The 24,129-nt window shown below is 44.2% G+C and overlaps 2 protein-coding genes across 3 annotated transcripts in view; one reads left to right on the top strand and one right to left on the bottom strand.

The window, feature by feature from the left end:
• capn15 (calpain 15) overlaps window positions 1-23,563 on the bottom strand; it is a 36,492-nt gene extending 12,929 nt beyond the window's left edge. The window contains exons 1-3 of one of the 2 annotated variants that reach the window (XM_086194520.1): window positions 23,298-23,563; window positions 6,669-8,334; window positions 911-1,119 (exon numbers count right to left, since the gene is read on the bottom strand). In XM_086194520.1, the coding sequence (XP_086050646.1) occupies window positions 911-1,119; window positions 6,669-8,312 (1,853 nt within the window). In that variant the 5' untranslated portion in view covers window positions 8,313-8,334; window positions 23,298-23,563. Of the gene's footprint in view, window positions 1-910; window positions 1,120-6,668; window positions 8,335-19,935; window positions 21,699-23,297 lie in introns of those variants that run through there. The other variant, XM_086194519.1, reaches the window with a different exon arrangement.
• The window catches only part of ankfn1b (ankyrin repeat and fibronectin type III domain containing 1b), a 159,764-nt gene continuing 149,653 nt past the window's right edge, over window positions 14,019-24,129 (top strand). The window contains exon 1 of the mRNA XM_086194516.1: window positions 14,019-14,074. The gene's annotated coding sequence lies outside the window, so the exon portion shown is untranslated. The remainder of the gene's footprint in view (window positions 14,075-24,129) is intronic.

Here is a 24,129-nt window from a genome sequence, read left to right as displayed (position 1 = left end):
ATCACATGCTACCTTATTATTTGTCCGTTTCCTCTACCACCTTAAAAACTTAAGTGTTCTTGTGTGGGGTTGCAAATGTGCATTTAAAAAGGTTTTTTCCATCAGTTCAAGTGGCAGCAGAGTGAAGTGCATCAACCCATTTCGGCTGCTGATAAAAAAGAGGATACGATGAAAATCGAATTAGCCACGTCATAGTGGGACTTGACCGTCAGCTTGTGTTCGCAGACGAGGGTGACTGGCTTCTGCTTCTTCTGGCTACAGTTGGGTTGTTTGCTGGTTTATAGTGTGTGTGTGTGTGTGTGAATGCAGTTAAGAGAGGAAGAATTTGGGTTACATCCTGTCGAGAGTGAGAGGATTTGGCTCTAGGGAGGGTTATTTTTGATAAGCTGTATGCGCTGGTGATGAAGCGAAACTTGTGTTGGGACAACTCTGTGAGTGACTGTTCTTTGTTGTGTATGTGTGTGTAGTAATGGCAACACACACACGTATACATACATACAAACACCCCCCCCCCCCCCCCCCAGAGGACACAGAACAAGGACAGAGAGATAAAGAAAGTGTCCAGACCCACACTCTTATGAATAATCTTTCTGTCAGGTGTATCTGTACATCTGTCCACCCGTCTCTCTCTTTCATCTGATGCTTGTCTTCTTTCTTTTTGTCTGGATGCACAATTTTCCAGTTTTCTCCTTATTTATTTACCATTTCATAGTCTCTCTCTCCCTCTCTCTCAGCTTCAGGCAACAGTGTTTGTCAAAAGCATTCAGCAGACACAAACAAAGCCATGCAGACTGAAAATGTTCTGTGTTTTCTAGTATTAAAAAAGTGTCCTTAAAATGCTTGTTTTCACACAAACGATGACCCCGCCTGTAAATTGTTCTAAGGTACAGTCTTTTGTCTGACAGCTCACCAGCAGTTCCCCAGCAGCCCTTGCAGGATGTCAGAAGGTCGCGGCGTGCGAAAGACGGACCACTTGACGCCTCTGTCTTTGAAGTTGCTGCAGTTGATCTCGTGGGGGCGGAGCCATTTTTTGATTCGCTGCTGGACGCTGTCGCCCTCGGGAAAGCCGACGGAGCGAGGTCCTGGGGGGAAACTGTCATCCACAAAGTTCACAGCGTTCTGAGTGGGGTGACAGCAAAGGGTGGAGGATGAAAAGGAGACAAAAGAGTCAGGCAGCTAGACTACTGTGTCTTTCTTAATAGTGACATTGTTACTTTCATTGAGAAAAGGTTCCAAAAAGTACAATATTTATGGTTGTTAGAGGAAGACTGGGGGGGGCAACCTAATGAACTCGGTGTGCTGCCTGTTGGAGGCATCACTCATTTACACAGCAGGGGTGCAAATGTACCAGCTAGGACACACATGCGCAAATCAATTTCAGGCAGGACAGGCTGTCGGACATACTCCCCACTGAGCGTCATGCTTTTAAAATGACATACTTGCTCCAGTTTTACTGTTCACATAACCTGATTACACAGTTATACTAACAGATCAAGACTCTTTCAACTGCTCATCTTAAATACTTCTGTAGAAAAACTTAAGCGTGAAATCAAATGCACACATGCAACATTATCTGGTTTGCCATTTCTGGTGGGCTCATCTAGTCATGTTGCTATACCGGCGAGGGATGTAATATGGCTATCCAGCTAGCCGCTCACAGGGAAGCTAATTGATTAATTGCTCCCACCCCCCACAGTTCCATTATGTTGCCTTGATGCAGCATTAGCTACCAGACAGACACACTATTCTCACCACTCTGACCATCCGTGGTCTCTCGCAGCTTAAAGAAGGCTTAGTTCCCAAGCTTATGTATGATTCTTGAACTGGCTTTTATGTCGTGTGGATTAACCTCAACCCAAGAACTTCAGATGCTTGCCACCAAGAGCATTACACCCATGCACATCGTGTTCATGATAAAATCAAAAATGTGAGCTGGAATTCCCAAATACACCTCTTTCACCTGCAGGTTAAAAGGCGATTCACAACCGATTTTAATCACATTCATCTGAGTATATGCTTGAATATTCAGGAAGCGATTTGAAAGACACGTTCATCGGCCTGGTGGTCTGCTGCCATCTTCCCATAAGGCTGAGACTGCGCTATAGGAATGGTAATGAGCCTGTTCACGTCTGGGTAACACTAGGTGATCTACAAGCTAAAGAGCTTCGGATGTCATACAATCTTATGAAACTGAGAGACGAGCCATTCAATTCTGGTCTCAGTCGTAATTTGAATTTGAATCCATGAGCCAGTTCAACCCAGATGCATTTATTTTGTGAATAATCTCTCAAAATAGATCCTCCTCTCGGCATAAATTATATTAGCAATAATGTCTGGAAGATTATTGGCTTTTAAGGATTATATATTTTGAAGTTTCATATAAAAATGCGTGTCATGTAACGGAGGCGTTTTCAATTATGTTAAGTACAACAAGGTGAATGTGCAACATACACAAACTCATTTCCTACAGTTAAGCCCGCGTAGGCGTAGCTGACTGTCCTCGTCAGGTCGACCTGCTGAAGCTGACTGGCCACATGCCAGCATGCAACCCTTACAGTGAAGTACAACTCAGGGCTGAGCTTTAAAGAAAAAAAAGGGGGGAAAAAATGCTGCTGCTGCAGCTTTCCAACTATTTCATAAACGACACAAAACCAGTGTATGCCTCTTTTTTTTTTTTTTTTTTGAGGGTGGTTGAGCTTTAGGATAAATATTTGCATGTTACAGGCAAACGCGATATAACTAACAATTTGCGGTGCCACGGTGAACGAACTTCAAACCAAGTGTGGAAAACAAAACGATTTTTACTACATACGACATTTACTCAGGCTCTTTAACGCTATTAATATCATAGTATTGTAAAAGGGTTGGACAAATGAAGGAAGAGAAGGTGCTATCCCATGAAAATTAATGTGACACAAATGGATAAATGTTTTTAAGTAAAAATGTCTACAAAAAATGGAATATAAAAAAAAAATATTACCCAATGAATAAATAAGTTTAAAAGAATATGTACGTGCATACAAAACTAGATGAACAAAGATGTGACAACTAAATTGGCCTGGATGATATAGTGGGAAAAATGTTTTGAAAAATGTGTTTCCTTTGAGTGACTTCGATATTTATTGATAATTGTTACAGACCTATTGTAATAAAGAGCTTGAGGAAAAAGGTTCAATTTAACCACAATATTTATCAATCAGACTTGGAAAACTGCCCTACCAGGGTCTAACCACTGGTCTCATCTCATTATTTTATGATCGACTTCATTAAACAACTGAGAAAGGGCAGCATGGCTCAGAGGTAGAGTGGCCGTCTAGCAGGGTTGCTGGTTCGATCCTCACTTCCCCCAGTGACCATGTCAAAGTGTCCTTGAGCAAGATACTGAACCACTAATTGCTCCTGATGGCCCTGTGATGGACTGGCAACCCATCCAGGGTGAACCCCGCCTATCGCCCAATGTCAGCTGGGATAGGCTCCAGAAAATGGGTGGATGGATGGGAAACAACTGAGAACCGTCTTTCGAACACTTTTCTTATTGGTGTTGTTGAAGTATTACTGCCAGCACATTGCAGTATTCTTTCATTGCCCAGGCCGAAGTGAAAATGTCATTTCTTCACCTTTAAACCGCAAAATTTACTTTCTCATTCTTTTAAAGATTTATTGTTTTTCATGCCACTCCTGTGACTCCATAACCGACCAGTTATGGAGTCAAAGTGGGGTTTACAGTTCACAAGCAGCGCTGATGGCTGTTAGTACAGCGAGTAAGCGGACACGCTCTGGGGCACTGGCATCGAGCGCATACTTCTTGCAGTAAAAACAATCAAGGAGGGCAGAAAAGCAAAGAGATAAAGGAAACACACTGCACTCAGGTGAGGGAAGTAGAGAAATGTTTCATGCACCGCAACTCCAAACCAATTTCAACCCCCCTTCAGCTCTCTGACCCCTAAAACCAAGCTGCTGCCGCTGAAGCTGTCAGTGATTACATTCAACACTGGGAAGCGGATAATTTCTTTGCGCCGCTCTCCAGCTCTGCTGCTAAAAATAGGACGGCCCAGTGTTCACCTTAGCATGCGAGAACACACACACACACACACACACTGTAACATAGGAGAACTCAGTACAGTTGTGTGGGGGTGGAGGGGGTGCGGTGTGGCATGGGGAAAAGCATATTGTGAGATATTAGCAGAGCGCATGAGGATAGATGTGATAGAGGGAGATGGGATGAAAAGAAGATGAAAAGGCAAAAGTGCTTTGAAGAGTGCGGAGGGGCAGAGCTAAGAGGGAGAGCTAAAATACTTGAAAATGAAAGATGATAAAAGAAGGCTAGCTTTAATGTCAATCTTAAATTAGGAAAAGAGGAGGGGAAAGTGAGGATGAGGAATCTCCAATATCCTTCTTTCGTACTGAGCCAACCGCCCGCCAACGCTGCCAGCAGCCAGCTCAGTGACTTTCAAAGAAACCAATGAAATGCACTCTAAAGCTCACTTCATGCTATTGTAAACCCAGCGCGATAGGCGCTACTAGACACCCAAATAAACAGCCAGCACCAAAACTTACCTCAATCTTAATAGTTCACTTCTGCAAATAAATAAATTTTTTACTAATTTAAAAAGGTTGATTTGGAAGCATTTCCTGAAAAAAAAAAAACCTAGACATCTACATAATTAATCATCACTTATGGGCCGACACATGTGTGGCAGTGATTGTCTGCAGAGCCGCGGCCCCTCATGAATGATAGAGCACGTGAGGTTGTCTGTTGATAAAACACACAACTACACAAAATGTATTCCTGATAAGAATGGCGGATGCGCACGGAGCAGCTGAGAACACGAAATACAGCCCTACTGAGGTGAAAGGGCAAGCAAGTCAAGCTCATTCCAGACCGAGAGTGAATCTCAGTTTGGCTTTCATCCGCTTTCAAGCATTGAGGAAGAGGCTGAGGATGAAGAGCAGTGCGGAGTTGTCCTGCTGTCTGCTGGACAAAAACCAGTGGCTAGCTTGTTGTTCATGTTGGATTGGGGGGGGCATTCACTTCCGGTGCTGCCAAGAGGGGTTCAATGAATGCTGTGTTTACAAGCTGCAACAAAACATGCCATATGCTTTACCTTTCTATTAGTTAAGTATGCCTTACTGGCAAAGATATAATCAATCTTAACAAATGTGGAAGACCCAAATAGTAAATCTACAGAAGTTCCCTATTACTAAGACGAAGTGCTGTGCTACAAAGAAATGACAGAAAAAGTCACATCTCATCCATAGTTGCTAGGGAAGACGATCTCTGTCTCCACGCAGCTGTGTGTGACATTATAAATCTGACCCTGGCCCAGATGACCACAAACTTCTCTTTATCTCATCATGCTAAATATATAACTTGATATCAGGATGTTTTGGCAACAGAATAGAATGTGCTAAAAAAGTATGATTAGTTCTTGGTGTTACTGGTGTTATGCGTTACTAACTCGTCTTCTTCTCCGGAGCCTTCAGGCTCCCCGCATCCCAGAACCCGGGTACTGTTGGAGGAGGCTACAGACCTGAAGCGGCTCAAGCTGCCACTTGTTGCACCACCTGCCCACGTCCCCGTCTGTCCATCAGTCTCTTCCCTTTCTCTCCCTCTTTATCTCTGTCCCTCTCCTTCCTTCTGTATACCCGTCTTCCTCCATTATCTGTCTCTGCCCAGCTCTCCTGCTCTCTTTCCCCCCAACCAGTCAAAGCAGACGTCCGTCCCCATTGAGCCTGGATCTGCTCGACGTTCCTGCCTGTTAAAAGGAAGGTTTTCGTCGCCACTGTTGCACGATGTGCTTGACTGTGGAGAATTGTTGGGTGTAAATTCATTGAAGGAGTGTGGTACTGGACCTGCTCTACTTGTAAAGTGTCATGAGACAACTTTTGTTGTGATTTGGCGCAATACAAATAAAACTGACTTGACTTGACTCAGGAGAAAAAAAAGGATCTGATTTTGCCATCAAATATTTAAGCAGCTTAATGAAATTATTTTATCAGAGTATATGTTTATGAAAAAAGGAGGGGTTTGCCATCTAATAATTACCACTATTCTAATCTCTTAATTACTTTTTCACTAACCCCTCATTATTATACTATAAATAAAATATATTTCATTAAGCAGTCTAATATCTTCCTAAATGAGAACACATTTGTGATTAGTGTTAATTGAGGACATGGAAAATAGAGACTCCAAGTAACAAAAACAAAAACAGAATGACAACTTTCATAGTCCTGAAACAAAGAAGTCTGGCATTTTGGGAACTGATGTCTCTGTGACTGTGAGCAAGCTTTAGTTGGATATAAAAATGACTCACTGTTTCTCATTTAGGTGGCCAAGATTCACCTGCTGGCCGTTTAAAATTCAGCTTAAGAGGCAAGCGTAAACAGAAACAATGACAAAGCCTATTAGCATTTCTGGTAAATTTGAGAGACCGTGGGAGTGGGAGGGATGCCAGAGCCATAACAAAAAGAGCTATTACAATGAAGGAAGTGCACCCTGTGACACATCGCATACTTTCACTTCTTCAAGAAACTCAGTACAACTTCGTAACTGGACATCAAATCATGACTAACATTTGCCTGTGGATGAAAACTTTTTCTGGTGATGACACTCAGTAAATCGAACTCCTCATGATCCTTGTAAAAATGTTGACGTTTATACTTACCTCTCTGCAAAAGCTGACAATGTTCTCCCAAAGCTCCTTGGCCTCGCCCTCATCATTTCGCCGACGCGCTTCTACATGCATACTTTCCCTCCTCTTCAGAGGTTTGACCACCTTGCGGAGGGTAAGGTACTGCTGGGGTGTGTGGCAGGCTGCACAGTTCTTGGCTTTGATGTCGTTGAGTAGTGTACATGCAGGGCAGCTCCACTGTCCCACCCTCTCCTGAAGGCTAGACGAGATGGATGAGGAAGAGGAGGAACTGGAAGAAGTAATAGCAGAAGAGGAAGAAGGAAAACCTCTGCCCTGTTTGCGTGTTTTATGACCCGAGGAGGTTGAAGAAGAAGGAGTACAGGAGCATGGCGTGCTGGGTGCAGACGGGAGGCCACAGTGTGAGCAGCAGCGGGGCAGGGGGGCCTGCTGCTCCTGAAAGCCGTGCAGCTTGGAGGAACCACAGGCAGAGCACTTTGGTGCACCTGTGGGGTTACGTAGGGTGCACTTGGAGCAGGCCCAAGTGCTAAAGTCTGGGCTAGATGGACTGGCTGGGGTGAAGCGTACCGTCTCACAGCCCACCAAGTCAATGAGATCAGCACCAGCTCGTGATGATCGACAGGCCTCACACTTGGACGCACCGCTGGGGTTGGGCAATGAGCAGCTAGGACATTTCCAGGTGGAAGCTGCTGAGGAGGCAACAGCGAGGTGGGGGGCCAATGGGTGAACTTGAGGATCTTCTTCCTCCAAGATACTGAGGCGCTTACTGGGGTATGAGGGCTCCTGGGGTTGGGCATGTTTAGGCTTGGCTGGTCGCTGTGGACCAGGCTGGGGGGGCACACTGGCTGTCGAAGGGGAAGTGGGACTGGGTGTGTTGGCACCCGGGTTTGGCGGGCGCCCTGGTGGCGGCACCTCTCTCCTACTGCGTGGCACAGGGTTGTTTTGGAGGGAGGAAAAAGGTGTAAAAGGGGAGTTGAGGGACTGTGAAGACACGAGGGGCGGTTCTTGAGGGTCACAGGGGGGAGCTGGGGGGGAGTCATCTGTTAGGTCTATGACTAGTGGCGTAGCCCCTGCTGTGTGCACTGGAAAACCCAGTACAGGTGTGCGTACCTCAGGCACCACTAAAGCCTCAGGAGGGATTTTAGGCAACGATAGTTTCCTGGGCCCACCACAGGCTGAGCAAGACAATGCCACTGGGGTGTTGTGCAGTGTGCAGCGAGGGCAAGCCCATCCCGAGTGCTGCCCCTCCAAGCTCGCCACCTCTCCGTTGCTCTCTGACCTCCGCAACACTTCTTCCTTGACTGGATGCTGTCCATGGGGTTCTAACAGCACTGAGGGGGTGACCGTAGGGGTTGGGGTTTCGGCAGGAGCAGGTGGGAGGCCGTTGGCAGTGGCAGCTATGGTGGTGGTAGGTGGTGTGTGAGTGGCAGAGGATGGTCCAAAGCCACAGACAGAGCAGGCTCCAGATCCCTGAGGGTTGTTGAGGGTACAGCGGGGGCAGGCCCAGCGGTGCTCCTCAGTACTACTCAGCCGGAGAATCTGGTTCAGATCAGGTTTCTGGCGAGGAGCTTCACAGATGGAACAGCGAGGTGCCGCGCCGACATTTAAGAAGGTGCAGCGTCCACATGACCACTCACTGCCTCGCACTGCTGCTGCCATGGAGCCAGGAGAGTGGGAGTGGCTGCAAAACAGTAAACAATGAGTCAAAACAAGCTCAAGCAACAAACTAGGCCATGATGCACTCACAGCAATAGTAGATTCACATTAGGCATTCCTTTTTTGAGTTGTTTCACTCAGTAATATACCAGTTTTAAATAACAGTTTAATAGTTAAGAAAGGTTGAAAAAGGACCAGATGAAATCAGAAACAAAGAGATGGGAAAGGCCCTCTTTTGAGCCAAAACCCCTGCCAGGACCATGTAATATTTCACGAAATATTAATAAAACTACAGAGAGAGTCAACACTCTTTGACTGACATATCTGTGTCAGTATGAAGTCTACTATTTAATCAATGAGAGCAAAAGCAATGTAGTCATACCCAGGGTGTAGTGGCCCTATCACTGAGATAAAAATCTGTGCAGTAGATTTTATGTAATCCTAATAATATATGGACAGATAGAGGTGAAAAAAACACAACCTCCTTGGCAGAGGTAATAAGATAAATGATTAAGAAGCCAGAGGAGGAATACCTGCTTCTAGTCATATATGGGCGATTATCTAGAGAAAGAGAGGACTGCGAAAATGTCTCCAAAGTCTACAAGAGGGAGGAGAGACAGACAGAATGAGAAAAGAAAAATGGAGTGTGAGAGGAAAAGATTAGCCAGTGCAGGGGAAAAATCAAATCTCCCTCCTGGGGGCACTGAGGGCAGTAAATCCATGCACAATGGCCACATGATTAAAGCCAGGAAGACAGCACATATAGAGGAGGAGCCAAAGGGAGAGGAGAGAAGACTGCTGTTGCCTCAGAATACCCAGAGTCTTCCTCACTGTCAATTAGATAAAGACACACACACACACACACACACACACACACAAACACAGAGAATCTCTTTCACATCGTATTAGCTAGTCTCTCCCCTTTACTCAATGAATGCTAAGGCCAGATGGGGGCAAATTAAGGACACGTCGCTCGAATGCCCGACTGAATTCCCAAATGAATTTTGAAGGCATGAGTCTATTAATCCTGACAGCACTTACAACATTGGCACATTTTAATGACAAGTTACTCACAGTGCTAAGATTAGAGCTTTTAAAAAAAAAAAGCTATGGACAGAACCCCAACACTAACTCTTCCTGGTTCGGAGGTTCCGTGCACGCACACTTCAGCATCTCATCTATATTCAGATTATTTCTTCCACCAACCTGACTTGCACGTACACTTGATGCCCAAATTTGAGTCAATCTGGCTTGTTGATAGTAATTATATGCTGGCGGGAGAGCAGCACAGTTGGAGAGCGAGAGCAATAGGGCCCAAGGGTTTTATGGGTTCTTCAAGACGAACCAATAAATGTCACTGCCACTCAAGCTGCTTCTCTGAACACCAAGGTAATGTAGAAATTGCAGGGTAGTGAAGGTTAAGGTGCTAAAAGCCTGAGCACTGCACTGCTTTTCACAATTTTGTCCAATTGCAAAGATGCTGCCCGCAAAATGACGGCAAAGCTGCAAATGTATCCCCCCCCCCTTTTTTTGTTTTAGAACAGTGTCTCGTTTTCTTTTGGAGCAAACAAAAGCTGCATTGATTACGGCTTTCTTTGAAAGCATTTGTTTTTGGCCATTTGTAAAATATCTGTACTCCCTGCAGAAACAAACAATCGGATTTTCTCATACATAAGTATGTATATATATATTTTTTTAATTTTCATATTATCAGCATGGAGGAAAAAAGGCTCACAAAGTATAGAAGCATTGTGTTTGACTCCTCAGGCTCTTCTCCACTGCAGCACCATGTGTCCTGGCCAGCTAATTTTCCTTACTTGAACTCCATTAAACCCTAAACCCAAAGGAACCTCTGATAGACTAGCTCCCGCTCCCTGCACACTGTCCTCTGCTCTTATCAAGCCCCCCTCCCTAAGGTAAAGAGGAGAATGACGGCGGGAGGAATACTCCTCGACGCAGGGTGTGTGCGCTTGTCTGCATGCATTGCAGGCATGTAGCTATGTATATCTATTTGTGGCTGTAGCATAGTAGCTTGCTTTATTTTTGTGACTTTGTGTTCGTGTGTGTCTCTCATCAGCCTCAGGACAACAAGAGTATGTGAGTAGAGGTCCTAGTGCTTTATGTCAGGAACCATTAGCAGTGCATTCAATCTCCTGGGTAGAAGTCAGCACTTCAACAGAAGCCAGCCAGCCCTCCACCCCCCCACCCCCCACCCCCCACCCCAGCCTTCCAATGATAACAAGAACAACTAGAAATGGTCAGTTGCCCACAACTGCCACGGGTGTCACGCTCATCCTCACACCATTATTCGTTCGACAGTTAAAATAAAATGTCACAGTGGACAAAAATGGAGAGACATGTTTAAAAATTTACTCTAAAATATGATCCAATAAGTGCCACAGGAAAGGAATATTTCACATCGCTTACAAATGAAGCTCCTCATCTTGGAGTACAAATGATTAAAATATAGAATACATATATAAGCCAAAATAGATATTTGTTGTGGTTGTTTTTTTTGCAATCATCCCTCATATGTGGCAAATATATGCGATGGAGGCAAAATAATTTAGTTGAACAATAAACGTGGGCAGTAATAATTCTCCCGTAACTCAATAACTGTAAATTACCTCAAGCATCTTTTTTCTGAATTATGTTCTAAAAAAATAATATCGTACATATCCGACAACATGTATGCCAAAATCAATGTTATCCATTACAGGCCACTGTACCTACTTATATATCAGTTGGGTTCTATTAAAATATGAGGAAAATGATTGATATCTTTCTTAAACTGTGTTAAAAATCAATAATCCAATATGGCTACCGCTGCACCAAACCATCCCACGTCATGTGTCATATCCTCCTGGTTGGTTATAATGTTACACGTTCATGAGGTTAAAGGTCAGATTAGAAGGGATATCAATGTAGCGCCAGTCATGTGATCTGCCCCACCACCGCCTCTACCCTCTCAGCAGTTAAGTTAAATGTAGTTGCATTAAGTGGCAGCCTCATGCTAGTGCTGACGACACATGTTCACACTATGCTTCGCTCTCCTCGGGGCCTGCCAATCTGAGAGGTCTGCGACTGCCATGGCGACATCGACGACAACAAGTGTCAACACCTCACGTTTGATGACAGGTTCTTCCCGGTGGCCATTCCCAGAACTGTCAGGCCTCTTTCATCTTTGGCGAGAGAGCAAAGTCACGGTGTCAGCCACATGGAGAGTTTGTCAAAGCAATTGATTTGGTTCTTGTTGGAGCAGATTCATCATGTTGCTTGTCTGCGGGGGCCATCGCAGGAGCTTCAAATTGAAATTATCAGCCTCTCGAGGAATTTTTTATATCTCGCTTAATTATCTCTTGTTGTAAGAAAAACTACAGCCGCCATAGTTGAGCTCAATTAAAAGGCTGCAGCATGAATGCATCATGGGTGCTCTCTCTCTCACTCACACACACACACACACACACACGCACACACACACAAGTTTGAACAGTATGCCTGCAGCAGATGATGAACCACTGAGATCCTTGGACATTACTTAAGGAGACTTTTTTGTGTACACTGCTCTATTCTGTTATACTGTAGGAGCATGTAGCAACACACATGCACACACACACACACACACACACACACACCTTTTGTCCTTGGCCCTGTGTTCAGTGGAGCTGCTCTAAAAGTGCCCACTTCAGCTCCTCAGTTCCTCATTGTCGCAGACCTGGGCGGTTAGCCAAGAGCTTACAGTGGAGTGAGAGAGAGACTTCACCTCTAGAAAACCAATCTTTTTTGCAATGAGCTCTTCAATGCAGCCTGCTGCCTACAAAGGACCTGTTCAAAGTGTCAATTCCCTAAAATAAGGGCATTAATGACCCCTGGTTTCACTGCCTCACTGGCTGTGAGACCATCCGAGGAGCAGGAGCTCTTAAACCAAGCACAACGTGGTAAACTTATTTTAGTGGAGGGGAAAAAAGTGTCAGCAAGAGAGATTTCAGTGAGTCAAAGATTAGAAATAGACGAAAGGGAGAGGAAAGCAATCCTGGATGTACGAGGGGTCAGCGAGGCTTAAGAAATGCTAATGCTTTGATGATAGTGTGTATGCCATCTATGGTGAGCTGCTTGGATTCTCTCCACACACTGTTGTGAGATCAAGTGAGCTGAGTCGCGCCAGCTTCTCTGTGCTTCGCTGTGAGACATTTGGCCTTTGTGCGACAGTCATTAGCACTGCCTTTCCAAGGTTGGCCCCCGGCCGAGGCCTGAGGGAAAAGCGTGGAACCCTCTTTGGTGTTCCAGGGTAGAACCTTATTGGTTTACTCATTAAATACGCACAAAATCATATCCTTAAAATTGGATGTGATCAGAGAAGCCTTCATAGTGGTTATCACTTTTTTTTTTTTTAAACAATGAGGGATATTTGCCTGTCATATAAAGATACTTCAATCTACATATTCAACTGCTTCTTTACTCATCAGCTTCATGTGTGTTCAGAAAAACAAAGAAATGTCATGATGCTGTATTTGGTTCACTGTCTGAAAACAAACTGTAATTACCGTCTTGTGGTTGGGCAGCCAACCATTATAGCAAGACAACAGTTTTTGCAGAACATTAGGATGTCACAGAGAAGTGGACCATCTGCCTTCAGGAATAAATACTTGTATCACATTATCCTTTTTGTTCTATTACACATTTGTGCAAAATTTGCCATCATCAGCAAAAGAATTATTGAGTTATGACTCAAACTGTCTTTTAAGACCTCAGACCTTGAACCATCAAATCATAAATCAGTTCATCCATGAGTCCCAGTAGAATTTTGTGCCAGATGAAAGAAACTCCCTCGAGGTTTCTGAGATAACCCCATTCACACGGTCAGCGTTATCTTCACTTTTAACCCCAGGGACTCTGAGCCGTTCATCCTTGAGTCATTGCGGAGTTCCTGATATCGTGAGTTCAAAAATAACGGGACAGATGGCAGGAACACATAACGTACCTGGACAGAAGCATAAAGAGAACGTCCACAGTAACGTGGATGTAAGTGTCACACTCCAATTAATAAATCTAATATCCATCAACCCACCAGACAGAGCTGGAATATAAAAACAAGCTCAGAGATATAACGAGTAGTTTGCCAGTCACATGGGGTTGTTATGACCGTTCACCTTTGCTTTAAACACTTTTAATGTAAGCATTTACCATGTATCTGATGGATACACAATCACCACTGAATAACACTTCTTGTATAAAGTGTGTTTACTTTGTTGACCTCCTGATCTGATAACGTCGGCGAGTAGTTGTGTGACTCATTTTAATAGTAAACTCACCCCACGTCAACGTTACTGATAGACATGCCACATAACTAGTCATTCTTGTTTAACAGAGCACAGCTTGTTATTACAGAATTAGACTTATCAGGAACTAACACGCACTTCGATCAGACAAGCTGTAAAGAAGGATAATGAATGTTGAAACATTCTGCAGAGCCTGAACACACCCCAGAAAGCTCCAGTGACAGGGATTAGCTCAGCACTTTTAACACCTTCCTTACCACATCCACTCGCACACACACTCTTTTTCGGCCCTTCAGCAATGAACGCTCGCTGCAGTTTTAATTGCAGCAAGTTTTGTTTTTCCACTTCACTGTTGTATTTTTTTGAGATCAAAGTGAGTTAATCCCCCCCCCCCCAGCAAGCATTTGCTTCCAGTCTGAGTAGCTGATGAGTCAACGTCACAGACTCAAGGATTAACTGTAGAAGAGCCTCCTATCCACATGCCAGGTAATGTGTTACGGCGTGAATGTGACTCATGACTCAAGCCTGACTGGTTAAAATTATTTTGTTACTACAAACATTATGAGGCACCAACTGTTGCTTGTGTGCGGCTGGTTTCTAGATTCCAGACTTAAGTGACGGATAAAGAGTTTCCTGGTTACTTGGTGATGTGATAGGAGGGATGGGTGACACCTAAGCCTTGGTCACGAGGGACAGCACAACGATTTTATTGGAGTGTTTTTGATGAGATGACGTGAGGGAAGCTTTGAAATGAGAAAAGAGACCATTCACAACAGGATAGGTTTAGACAAAGTACTGGTGTTGGTGGCAGAACAAGAAGGAAAGAAACAAAAGGCCCTTTGAAAATGTATCCTTAGGCCAATACACTCCTCTAATAAACATCACTGAGTCTAGGAGCAATTTAAAAAAAACAAAACACAACAGAAATTCCCCTTCTGTGTGAAGTACCTTGGGGTGTACTGCTGTTGAAACAAGGACGACATTGTTTAAATTAAATGTGTCAGAGTAATGCCATGAATAACAACATCTCCCTCTGTTCATGCTTTTTATGACATAATGTTCGAGACACTTCAGTTGCTGTTTTATGTTAGCTTGGCTCAGATGATCTCACACAAACACACACACACACACACACACACACACGCACCCCTTATGATCAAGGCATTATCAAAAATAAGATGTCAACTAACAAAATAGTCCCCCCCCCCAAAAAAAAGACAATGGCGATGCTGAATATTCCAAATAGTGGTCAAGAAGGTGGAGAGGAAAGAGACAGAGTAGGGAGCATCTGACCTCTAGCTGTGCCCTCAGTGAATATTTCATGACCAGTGCTCATTTTTGACGAGTGAATCTGTCAGCAGTGGAGACAGCTTCTGACATTTGAATCTTTGAACCGGGGAAACTGTCGGACTAGGTTTCAGCACACATCAGTAGCACGGAGTAAAGCAAGTGCAAGCAGGAAGCTGGCAGGAAGCCCAAGAAATCAGCGAGGAAGGAGGGACGAGATGGCACGAGGACAGTGCTGCTGGCATCCCGAGCGGGAGGGCCGGGCATGGCTGACGCAGCACTCAATAAGATGGGAGCGTCTCTAACTTGCCGCTACTTCAACACAAGTTTAGAGATTAAAAAAAAATATTTCTCATGAGCTAGCACTTGCTAGCTAGCTTACTTGCCTCATGGGACATCATGTTCCATTTGATTGTCGAACAAAGTTTAAGCAAAATTTGAAATTATTGTGAAAAAAAATGAAACAAGAGTCAGGAGCTTTCCCCATCATCTAGATGGAGTGAATAAATGAGGCTACAGATTGTGTGTTTGCTCCAGAAGATGGCAGTATACAGGCAACGGTGGGCAAGTTTGTAAGTAGGTGAAGTAGACATCATCCTGGCCATCTATCAGCAAAAAAATAGAGAGGGGACTTGGTATTGTCAGCTAGTATCTGTCAAATTATCAGATGTGATGAAAAAGTTTGGAGATATCCAGGCAGACAGAAACAGCTGGAAAGTTATGAGAGTTAAATGTGCATCAAATTTTATTTAAAAAAAAAAGGGTTTCCATGTATCATTTTACAAATTTTTTTCCCCCAAAAAAACCCCTAAAGTAAGTATTTAATATAACAAGCATTTTTAATTTAAAAAAAATTATTTTTTTTTCCGTTTCCAATAAGTTTTAATCGTGTGACACTTTTATAATGTGACATGATTGGTTATATGTTCCTGACTTGCTTGCATGGATGTGGGTCTGTGTCAGTCAAACAGCAAGGTTGCTATTATGTGTGGTCTTATAGGACCCAATCAAATTAGGTTACTGAACATATGCTACAGATTCCCATGGCAACAGGAGAATCAGTAATCATGTCAGCTGCATTGCCAATTGGCTATTTTGTTTCTTTCCACAACAGTGTTTTTCAGAGAAAGCCACGCTGTCAGGCAAAGCCTGCATGCCAAATCTCTTCTGGCAGTTTGGGGACTGACCTGTTGCAGCCCTGTCTTCAAAAAGATGGTAGCTAAAGCAGACGTGCTGAAATAATTCAGACATAAACAGCAATAGTTGAGTCCAAATGGGCCAGCTTTAATCCAATTAAGTGCAGGACGGCCAGTGGAATAGAATTGCAATAAATGCAATCATCTATCATGCTGGGACAGAATAGGACACAGAGATTGCATCTCAGCAGAAAGTGATTTTTGAGGTTTTAAGGCACCCAAAAGCTAAAATTATGCTTCTCTGAAGAAAACACAGGACAAGAGTGTTGCAGGTAGCCAAACCATAGGTACAGGGTTCCCAGAGGAACCTACATGCATGACCCCACTACTCAAACATACATATGCAGACCTGCATGTCAAGCTAATTGATTACATTGCTGTTGGGAGGCAGACCTTCAGCTTAAACCAAATAAATATACCGTATTAAATTCAAGTAAAATCGGGACAAAAGTTATGGAGAAAAGGTTGAAATTCTGAAGAAAACACACCTCCTATCTTTCACTGACTGTTCAGTACAGTTAAAAGCAAAGTGAAATTACCCTAAGACAAGACCAGTCATCTACTTTTGATGCTAAGAACAATAAGGGGAGGAACAATATAACGACAGAACAATATATCCGAGACAAAGTGTATAAGAATAGCTGAAGTTAAGCTGGGCTCATGGTGCTCAGTTGTTTCTGTATTTCATGCTCTGTCACCGTTCAGCAAAGCTTGCCTAACATTGTTAGGCTCACACAGCAGTGTGTGTATGCGCATGATGAGACTGTGGGAGAGAGAATGAGTGTGTGTGTGTGTGTGTGTGTGTGAGTGAGAGAGAGAGGGGATTGATATGAGAGCAATGGGCCACATTCATGAAATGTTCTTATGCACTAATTTCTTCTTACACACTATGAGACCTGTACAGCCCACAATTTAGGCTTCAATGTTACATGGAGATCAGGACTCTGCTTCCTGCCTGTAAGACTAAATTGATGGTTTACAAAAATCCTGTCATGTGCAAGAACCAATTTGTGTGTAAGAACATTTTATGAAATGTGTTTAAAATGTCAATGGTCAGAGTGCAACCAATGCAAACCAAAAAAACATAAAAACAACAGTATAAGAAACAACTGACTGAAGGTTTGAGGGATAAATAACTGGGGGGTTTATTTTTTTTTTTTTTAAATCATCCAAGAGTAAACAATGGAAGCCCTGACAGCCTTAACTGTTAAGTGTGGAGCAACTGCAAGGAAAGCACTGACAGCAACGAGCAGCAATCACGAAAGATGAAAGCCCAAACTGGAGACTGATGCTGAATAAATAATGGAATCCATTGTGGGGAAATGTGATCAGGCTCTCTGAAAATCAATAACTAACAACCGGACCGCAATGCCCTGAGTGACTCAGCAACAACTTCAATACACTACAAGCGGTCGATATCAACTGCCTGTTCTCGTTCCTGGAGACATGACCCAAAAAGCTGAAGGAAAATTGGAAACACTTCCAAACAAGCTTCTGTGCGAGTGGTTGAGAAGGTCATCTTTGGGATTTAAGTCAACCGCTGGATGAGCTGCACATTCAAACCGAGCGTCTTCCACACTACTGAAAGGCTTTTACAGTGTTGACAGTGATTCAGACACGACTGGAACAATGGATTACTGAAGCACAGTCTTTCTTGTATGTACAGTTACTGACTGCATCTTTTCAATGCAGTCAATACAGATAAACACAGTCTATATGAATAGCATGTCTCTTCCCACAAACCGTTTGCTCACCAGAACATAAAGGCCAATTACACAGCTGCTGCGAGCCGGATAAGAAATCTGTTCTGGGATGAACTCTTAACAGGAGTCATGTTTTGATATAACATGGAAACACATATTTTGGAACTGTGATGGCTTGTTCAAATTCAACATTTGCAGTGAGATTCAGCAGGAGGCCTTCACAGCTTCACCCATTACATCACGCTTGCTTGTAAGATTGGACAATTTTAACATATTGCACAAAGATTCTAGATTTAAAAATCAACAACTCTGTTCAGACAGGTACGCTGACGTTTTCTGCTAGAAAAGATTAGGACATGATGGTTAAGGGGAAGGCACGTCCTGACTGACAAGACCCGACCAGGAACCCAACGCCAATCTGACAGTACAGACAATCAATTTGGAGAGAAACCAAACATGGCTAGCTACATATCTGAAAGTCTCAGTTTTAGGTGATTAAATACCAAGGAGCATGAAAAATGTCTGCTTAACATTCAACACTAACACTGAGAGTATGTTCCTATTTTCACAATCACTCGCAGAAATGCATTTTAATACTAAATCAAAGCGCATCAAGTAGCTCCATCAAATTCATGACAGAAAAACTCATGTTATCCTAACCCTCTGGGCTACTTTCATTGGGCACCCAGTGGTTTGATCAATCTCTCTAAGCAATCACTAAAATAGTAGTCCATCACTGTACAGCTGTGCTAGAAAGAGCCAACAGGGTGGGATTCTGGTTTACAAATCCAGCTTAGCCAGATTTGGGGTGAATTATAGAACAACAAGGAAATGCAAGCTTTGACATGATAAGCTTTTATGAAACAGCGGAGTTTATCGGTGGCAGAGAGGTTATTAGATTTTCAGTAATACGAGTCTGCTTTGTGACAGAGTTTCTCAAGTGGGGCAGCAGCATAGCTCGGAGGTAGCGTGGCCGTTTACTTCCCCTATTGACCATGTCGAAGTATCCTTGAGCAAGGTACTGAACCACTAATTGCTCCTGATGGCCCTGCGACGGAGTGGCGACCTGTCCAGGGTGTACCCCGCCTCTCGCCTGTTGATGCTGGGATAGGCTCCAGCGCCCCCCCCCCCCCCCCCGCGACCCTTACTAGTAAGGAATAAGCGGAAGACGACGATGGATGGATGGATGGATGGATGGCCCTGCGACAGAGTGGCGACCTGTCCAGGGTGAACCTCGCCTCTCGCCCAATGTCAGCTGGGATAGGCTCCAGCACCCCCCCCCCCCGCCTCCTTAACGGATAAGCAGAATAGCAAATGGATGGACGGATGATGGATGGATGGGTGAACATGGTGAGAAACAGGAACAAAAATTCAAGTAAGCAAAATAAACAAAAAAATCAGAACACAAAATGATGTGTTCAGCATTTTGTGTGCTCAACACTCACAGCTCGCTTACGCAAGTGTTTGCTTCGGTTCCCTTTTCCTTCTCCTTGGTTGTACCCATTACCTGATGAGTTGCATCCTAGTCCAAGGATTGACTCAACTTTCTTAGACATGAAGAGAAATCAAATTGCTCTTTTTATGGCTGAGACTGTGGTGTTTCTGGATCAGTTAACCGGGAGCTTTTCTTGACTAAAATCACTTTTCAAACACAACCCAGGTTTCCGTTCCCTTTTGTTGTCTTCTGCAGAGTTTGCTTCGTTATTTCGTCAATCTTTGTGTAAAGGAATTCTTTCTGTCGCTTTACATTTTAATTGGGTTGATACATCCCAAAGTTATGGTTACTTCAAAAGATATTTTCTGTATGTTTTGGGTCATTGATGGAGTGTTGTTAATTTTTTTTGTTGTGGCTTATATAGAGCCATCCAAGGAAGGTTTTGGGGGTAGGTGGTTAAACCTGGATAATAAAACAAGAGCGCTATGCATCGGTGACATTTTTAAAGTCAGATAGAGAAAGGTTGGTTAAATTCACACTATTTCCTGTGGATCTGTATTAAACAAACGGTTATCCTGAATGATCAATAACTATTGATGGAGAGACCGTTTCCTCCCCTGGTTTCCACAGCACCCACTGAGCCATGCCTGTCCTGCCTCACGGCCAAAGTTCACTCAGCTGAGAAATGTGTCGGCACCCGGCTGCTTAGACAGCGCTGGCTCTTACCTGCGCTCTCGGTGAGGCAGCGGGTGCTGCTGCTGACGTGTGATGAAGGTGGTGCCCCACAGTGGGCTGCTGTGGCTGTTCCTAAGCCAGCCCACAGGGGGGGACGATGAGTAAGGGGTGCTGCGGAAACCATGGTCCGACTCTGTCTCTGCAGTGAGGGATGAGGCTGAGCTCCCCATCACCACGATAGGAGAAGTGGTCTCAAATAGAGGAATCTGATGGTTTGGGTTTTCCCTTGAGCTCAAATGATGAAAAGGGATCCACAGGTGTATTCAGGTACTCCGAGAGAGTAAAAGGGTTAACTTCTTTCCATAAAAGTACTCAAGTATCCAGGTAACTCTCAGCAAGGAGACAATAAAATGCTCTCACAGCGAATGTTTATCACTCTCTCTCCTAAGATTAGAACAATCTGCACCATGTCTTCCATAGTGCCACTCTGAATTCCTCCGGCGTGCCTTCTGACACATCTTCCCAGTCTGTGCAGTCTCATGCCTGGTTCCTCTTTCTTCTGCACATGCTCAGAGGATCATTGAGAGCAGAAAAATGTGGAGATTGAAGCGCTCGCTGTCAATCAGCATCTCAGCAGCTAAACAGTGCACCTCTCTGGAGAGTGTAAGGTTCAAAAAGTGGCAAAAAAAATAATCCAGGAGACAATGAAATAACACTCTGTCGATAGTCACGTGAAGTTATTGGAGGACATCAGTGCATAGCATTTCCTTGGAAGGTTGTTGGCAAAATTACAAGCATGTTAATATCCAAGTGTCATCTTTCAGACATTCAGTCTGACTAACAGCTGTCCCGGAGGATTACCAGTAAAACGCTCCACGCAGCTCCATTTCTCCCACTGTATCTCATATTTGAAAGCTTTTCCCAACAAGTTCGAAAGAAACTGAAGACGAACTTATACAATTAACCTCCGGATCAAACTTGGCTACAGCTCTGCTTCAGGTTCTGTTTTCTATCCCGCAACATCCGACATACCCGAGAGGAATGTTCCGTTTCAGGCTGCGGTGTTCTGCCAACACAAGGACGGGAGATGATCCGAGTTTCCGCTGCCTCTGCGTAGAGATAGACCGCTTCATTTCGGGTCTGATCCCACTGCCGACGCTACCTCTACTTCAACTTGGATTTATGTGGATTTACCAGCTTGTTTGTGCAAGTTTCTACAGGCAAAGAAAGAAATCAGTCCTGGGTGAAAAAAAGGTGGAGAAGGCTCATTTGCCTGACGAGTATCGACAGCCAACAGAGAAACTGCTGATTATTACGGAACTGAACCGGGTGATCACATGTGCTGAAATCTACAGTTTTGGTTTCCGGCTTGACTGTGGGTTACATGATGATTAATCGCTAATAACACAAGCGCAAACAGCAGCAGCCCCGTGGTCCGTTTCCCCACAGCGGTACAGAGGCCGGGGGGAGTCTCGCTCAGCAGGCGACATGCAGGCTTAGACAGTGTGAAAACAACCGATGAGGTTTGATCCAGGAAGGGACTCTCAACCGCAAATGTCACCATCTTCCGCTGGGTCCAATCCAGCCTTTCATATTTCCAGCATTTTTGGCTGCAGACGTTAAACCCTGCTGTCTTCTATAGTCCGCCAGGAGACACACACACACGCACACACTCCCCGCTCGGATATCCTCATGGCGCTCCATCCCTGAAACACTGTTATGGTCCCATTATGTGTTCCCCTCGTCATATATTTTGCCACAGGATTTAATTCTCCCTCACTGGTAGCCTGAGCGCAGAGGACGAGGATGCAATCTCCTCCTCACAGCGGATTACTGGAGTGTCAGCAGCGCGCAGGCGCACTGGCGCGAGCTGCCAGAGAGAAACTGGAAGGAATAGAAGGCCGCGTTCAAGAGATTTAAATAAATCTCACCATAGTCCCGGGTCTCACTCATTAATACGACTGGGCTCAAATGAATAGTGATGGGTGTCAGAAACAGTCCGCTGTTCACTCACACTAAAAATCTAATTTAGGCAATAATCATAACAAAAATATTAATAATAAGAATCTAAATTATTCAATTGAATCATTAAGAAAGAGAAAAGGGCACTGAAGTCCAGTCATAAATCTCAGTAAAGGGTTAACTAGAAGACAGCGGTGACTGCAACACTCATCACTGCTCAACTGTCCCTGCCTATTACTGAGATAAGCCTTCAAACTTTCCCTCTCCTTGCTCTTCCACTTCATATCCTTTAGTTGACCTCATTCCTGATCTCTCATTCCCTCTCTGGATTCAGAGAAGCACAGGCCTAACTAATATGAAATGACATCTTTTTATATGCCTCCCCACTGCATTGAAAGCATAACCATTAACCATTAATTGTGGTTCAGTATGAGTTGTCAGTTCAGCTCTTCGGTTCACGGGGAGGGTATGTTTGTCACTACAGGTGTTATGACGGAAACTGACGTGTCTGGTAAACTTGACTTCAGTACCTGTTAGGGTTGCTCAATCGAAACCAGATCAGCCAGGTGTGTTTTAGTAAATTCCAAAGGCAAACAAACGATGCACAATCGCCAAAGCTCGCAAACACCCCCGGAAATCTTAAAAGTGTGACATGAACAAAGAAATAACTCAAAAGCAGCATACAGGACCTGGTGCCATAAAACAAGTACATGCACTTAAACCAGAGGACTGCTGCTCTTTGTTCACAGCGCACCTGTCCAACAGCCACCTGTCCCTGTGCAAGTCAGCACCCAGAGACAGCAGCTGACACATTCAGAGTGAGAGAGAAGGAGAGGGAGAAGGAGAGAGATTAGATTTCATCTCCCGGGACAGAGAAGAGGAAGAAGGGGGGGGGGGGTGAGCTGATTTCACGCTACTTTGTATGTTATCATATCTACACCACCTAAACTGTCCTGACTGCCAAAAGTTGTGTCCTCACAGCACAAACAATAACCCAGACAAGTTCACTCTCACTCTGACACTCTCACCACTGACGTGGACAAAAAACATGTGAGGTTTACTTTGCTGTCCATCCTACTGTAACCTGGATTATCTGACTTCAGGTCAGCAAACATTAAATCTCCTGTCTCCAGCTGCAGGTTGAATTAGCTCACTGACAACTAGACACGTCAATGCTGTTCTCCTGTTCTGTAGTGAGGCCACAGGTAAAAGTTATCTAATAGGGACGCTCTCACATAATCAAGCTATTTGTGGACTGAGTGTAAAGCCACAAGCTCGAGCAGTTCCACCAACATTAGCTTTACGGTGTAGCCAGATGAGGCGGTGGGCTGGCGGGCGGGAGGGAGGCGAGGACGCCGGGGACCTTGTAAACAAAGACACTGTCCTCGCTCGACGCTATCAATAACGTCTTACAGCTGTGTGAAGTCCACTCGCAACCCGGTTATTCTTACCTCTAGTCGACTGAAAGGGAAATATTCCTGTTTTTCAGTCGTCTCTTCGTTAACTTTTCACAGCCATCCAGAGGATAAGTTCTTTCCGTGTTATACTTTAGCCTCCGTCACACCTCCAACCGTTAGCTTCGCGTTGTCCACTGCCAGGGCATGTTCTTGACATTTATGACAAACACGAACATACACGGTTTATTTCCACTCGGGTAGGTATTAACGAAACCGATGCCACCGCGTAGGTTTACCTCAAACAGCCTAGGAAGGAAGGGGGGATCTCTACGGAGCGAAGACAGGGCGCTCGTACGTTATATACGTAGCATGAGTCATCTGACCAATGCGAGCGCGGGACAGCTTACGTAAAGGCCAATGAAGAATGCAGGGAAATAAAACTCAATTTCCCATACTCAACACGGACATGTTCAACTAGGATATCCGGGCTCGGCTGTTATAACCTTTAGCAAAGGTACTCAAATTTGTATATTCGTTATTTATTGTTCTATTTCAGTTTTATTGTTTGTGTCATATTTTTCATTAATTTTTTTTGTCATGGCTGGATTTTAAAACTAAATGTCTCTTTAGTTCCACATTCACACACAGACCAGTCAATCCTTGGCATTATAGGGCCATCTAGTGTCATAATATTTGAATCGCCCTATTTTAACCTGGACCACTTTTTTGTTATGAGGCTTGTTTTGTTTTATTCTCACTTTTGCTGTCTTTCTTTCGTTGGTCCGTCTCCATTCTTTCGTTTGTCGTCGCTACTGTTTTTCTTTAAATACTCATACTCAAAAAGAAAAATAATTGAAAAAGGAGCTCTGAAACTCAACACATTGGC

The sequence above is a fragment of the Aulostomus chinensis genome, chromosome 23 (genome assembly GCF_037954235.1).
Source record: "Aulostomus chinensis isolate RoL2024-O1b breed Wild chromosome 23, RoL_Achi_v1.0, whole genome shotgun sequence".
In the NCBI taxonomy this organism is placed as follows: domain Eukaryota; kingdom Metazoa; phylum Chordata; class Actinopteri; order Syngnathiformes; family Aulostomidae; genus Aulostomus; species Aulostomus chinensis.
The sequence above is the reverse complement of the archived record's forward strand: the minus strand, read 5'-3'. Positions and strand labels throughout refer to the sequence as shown.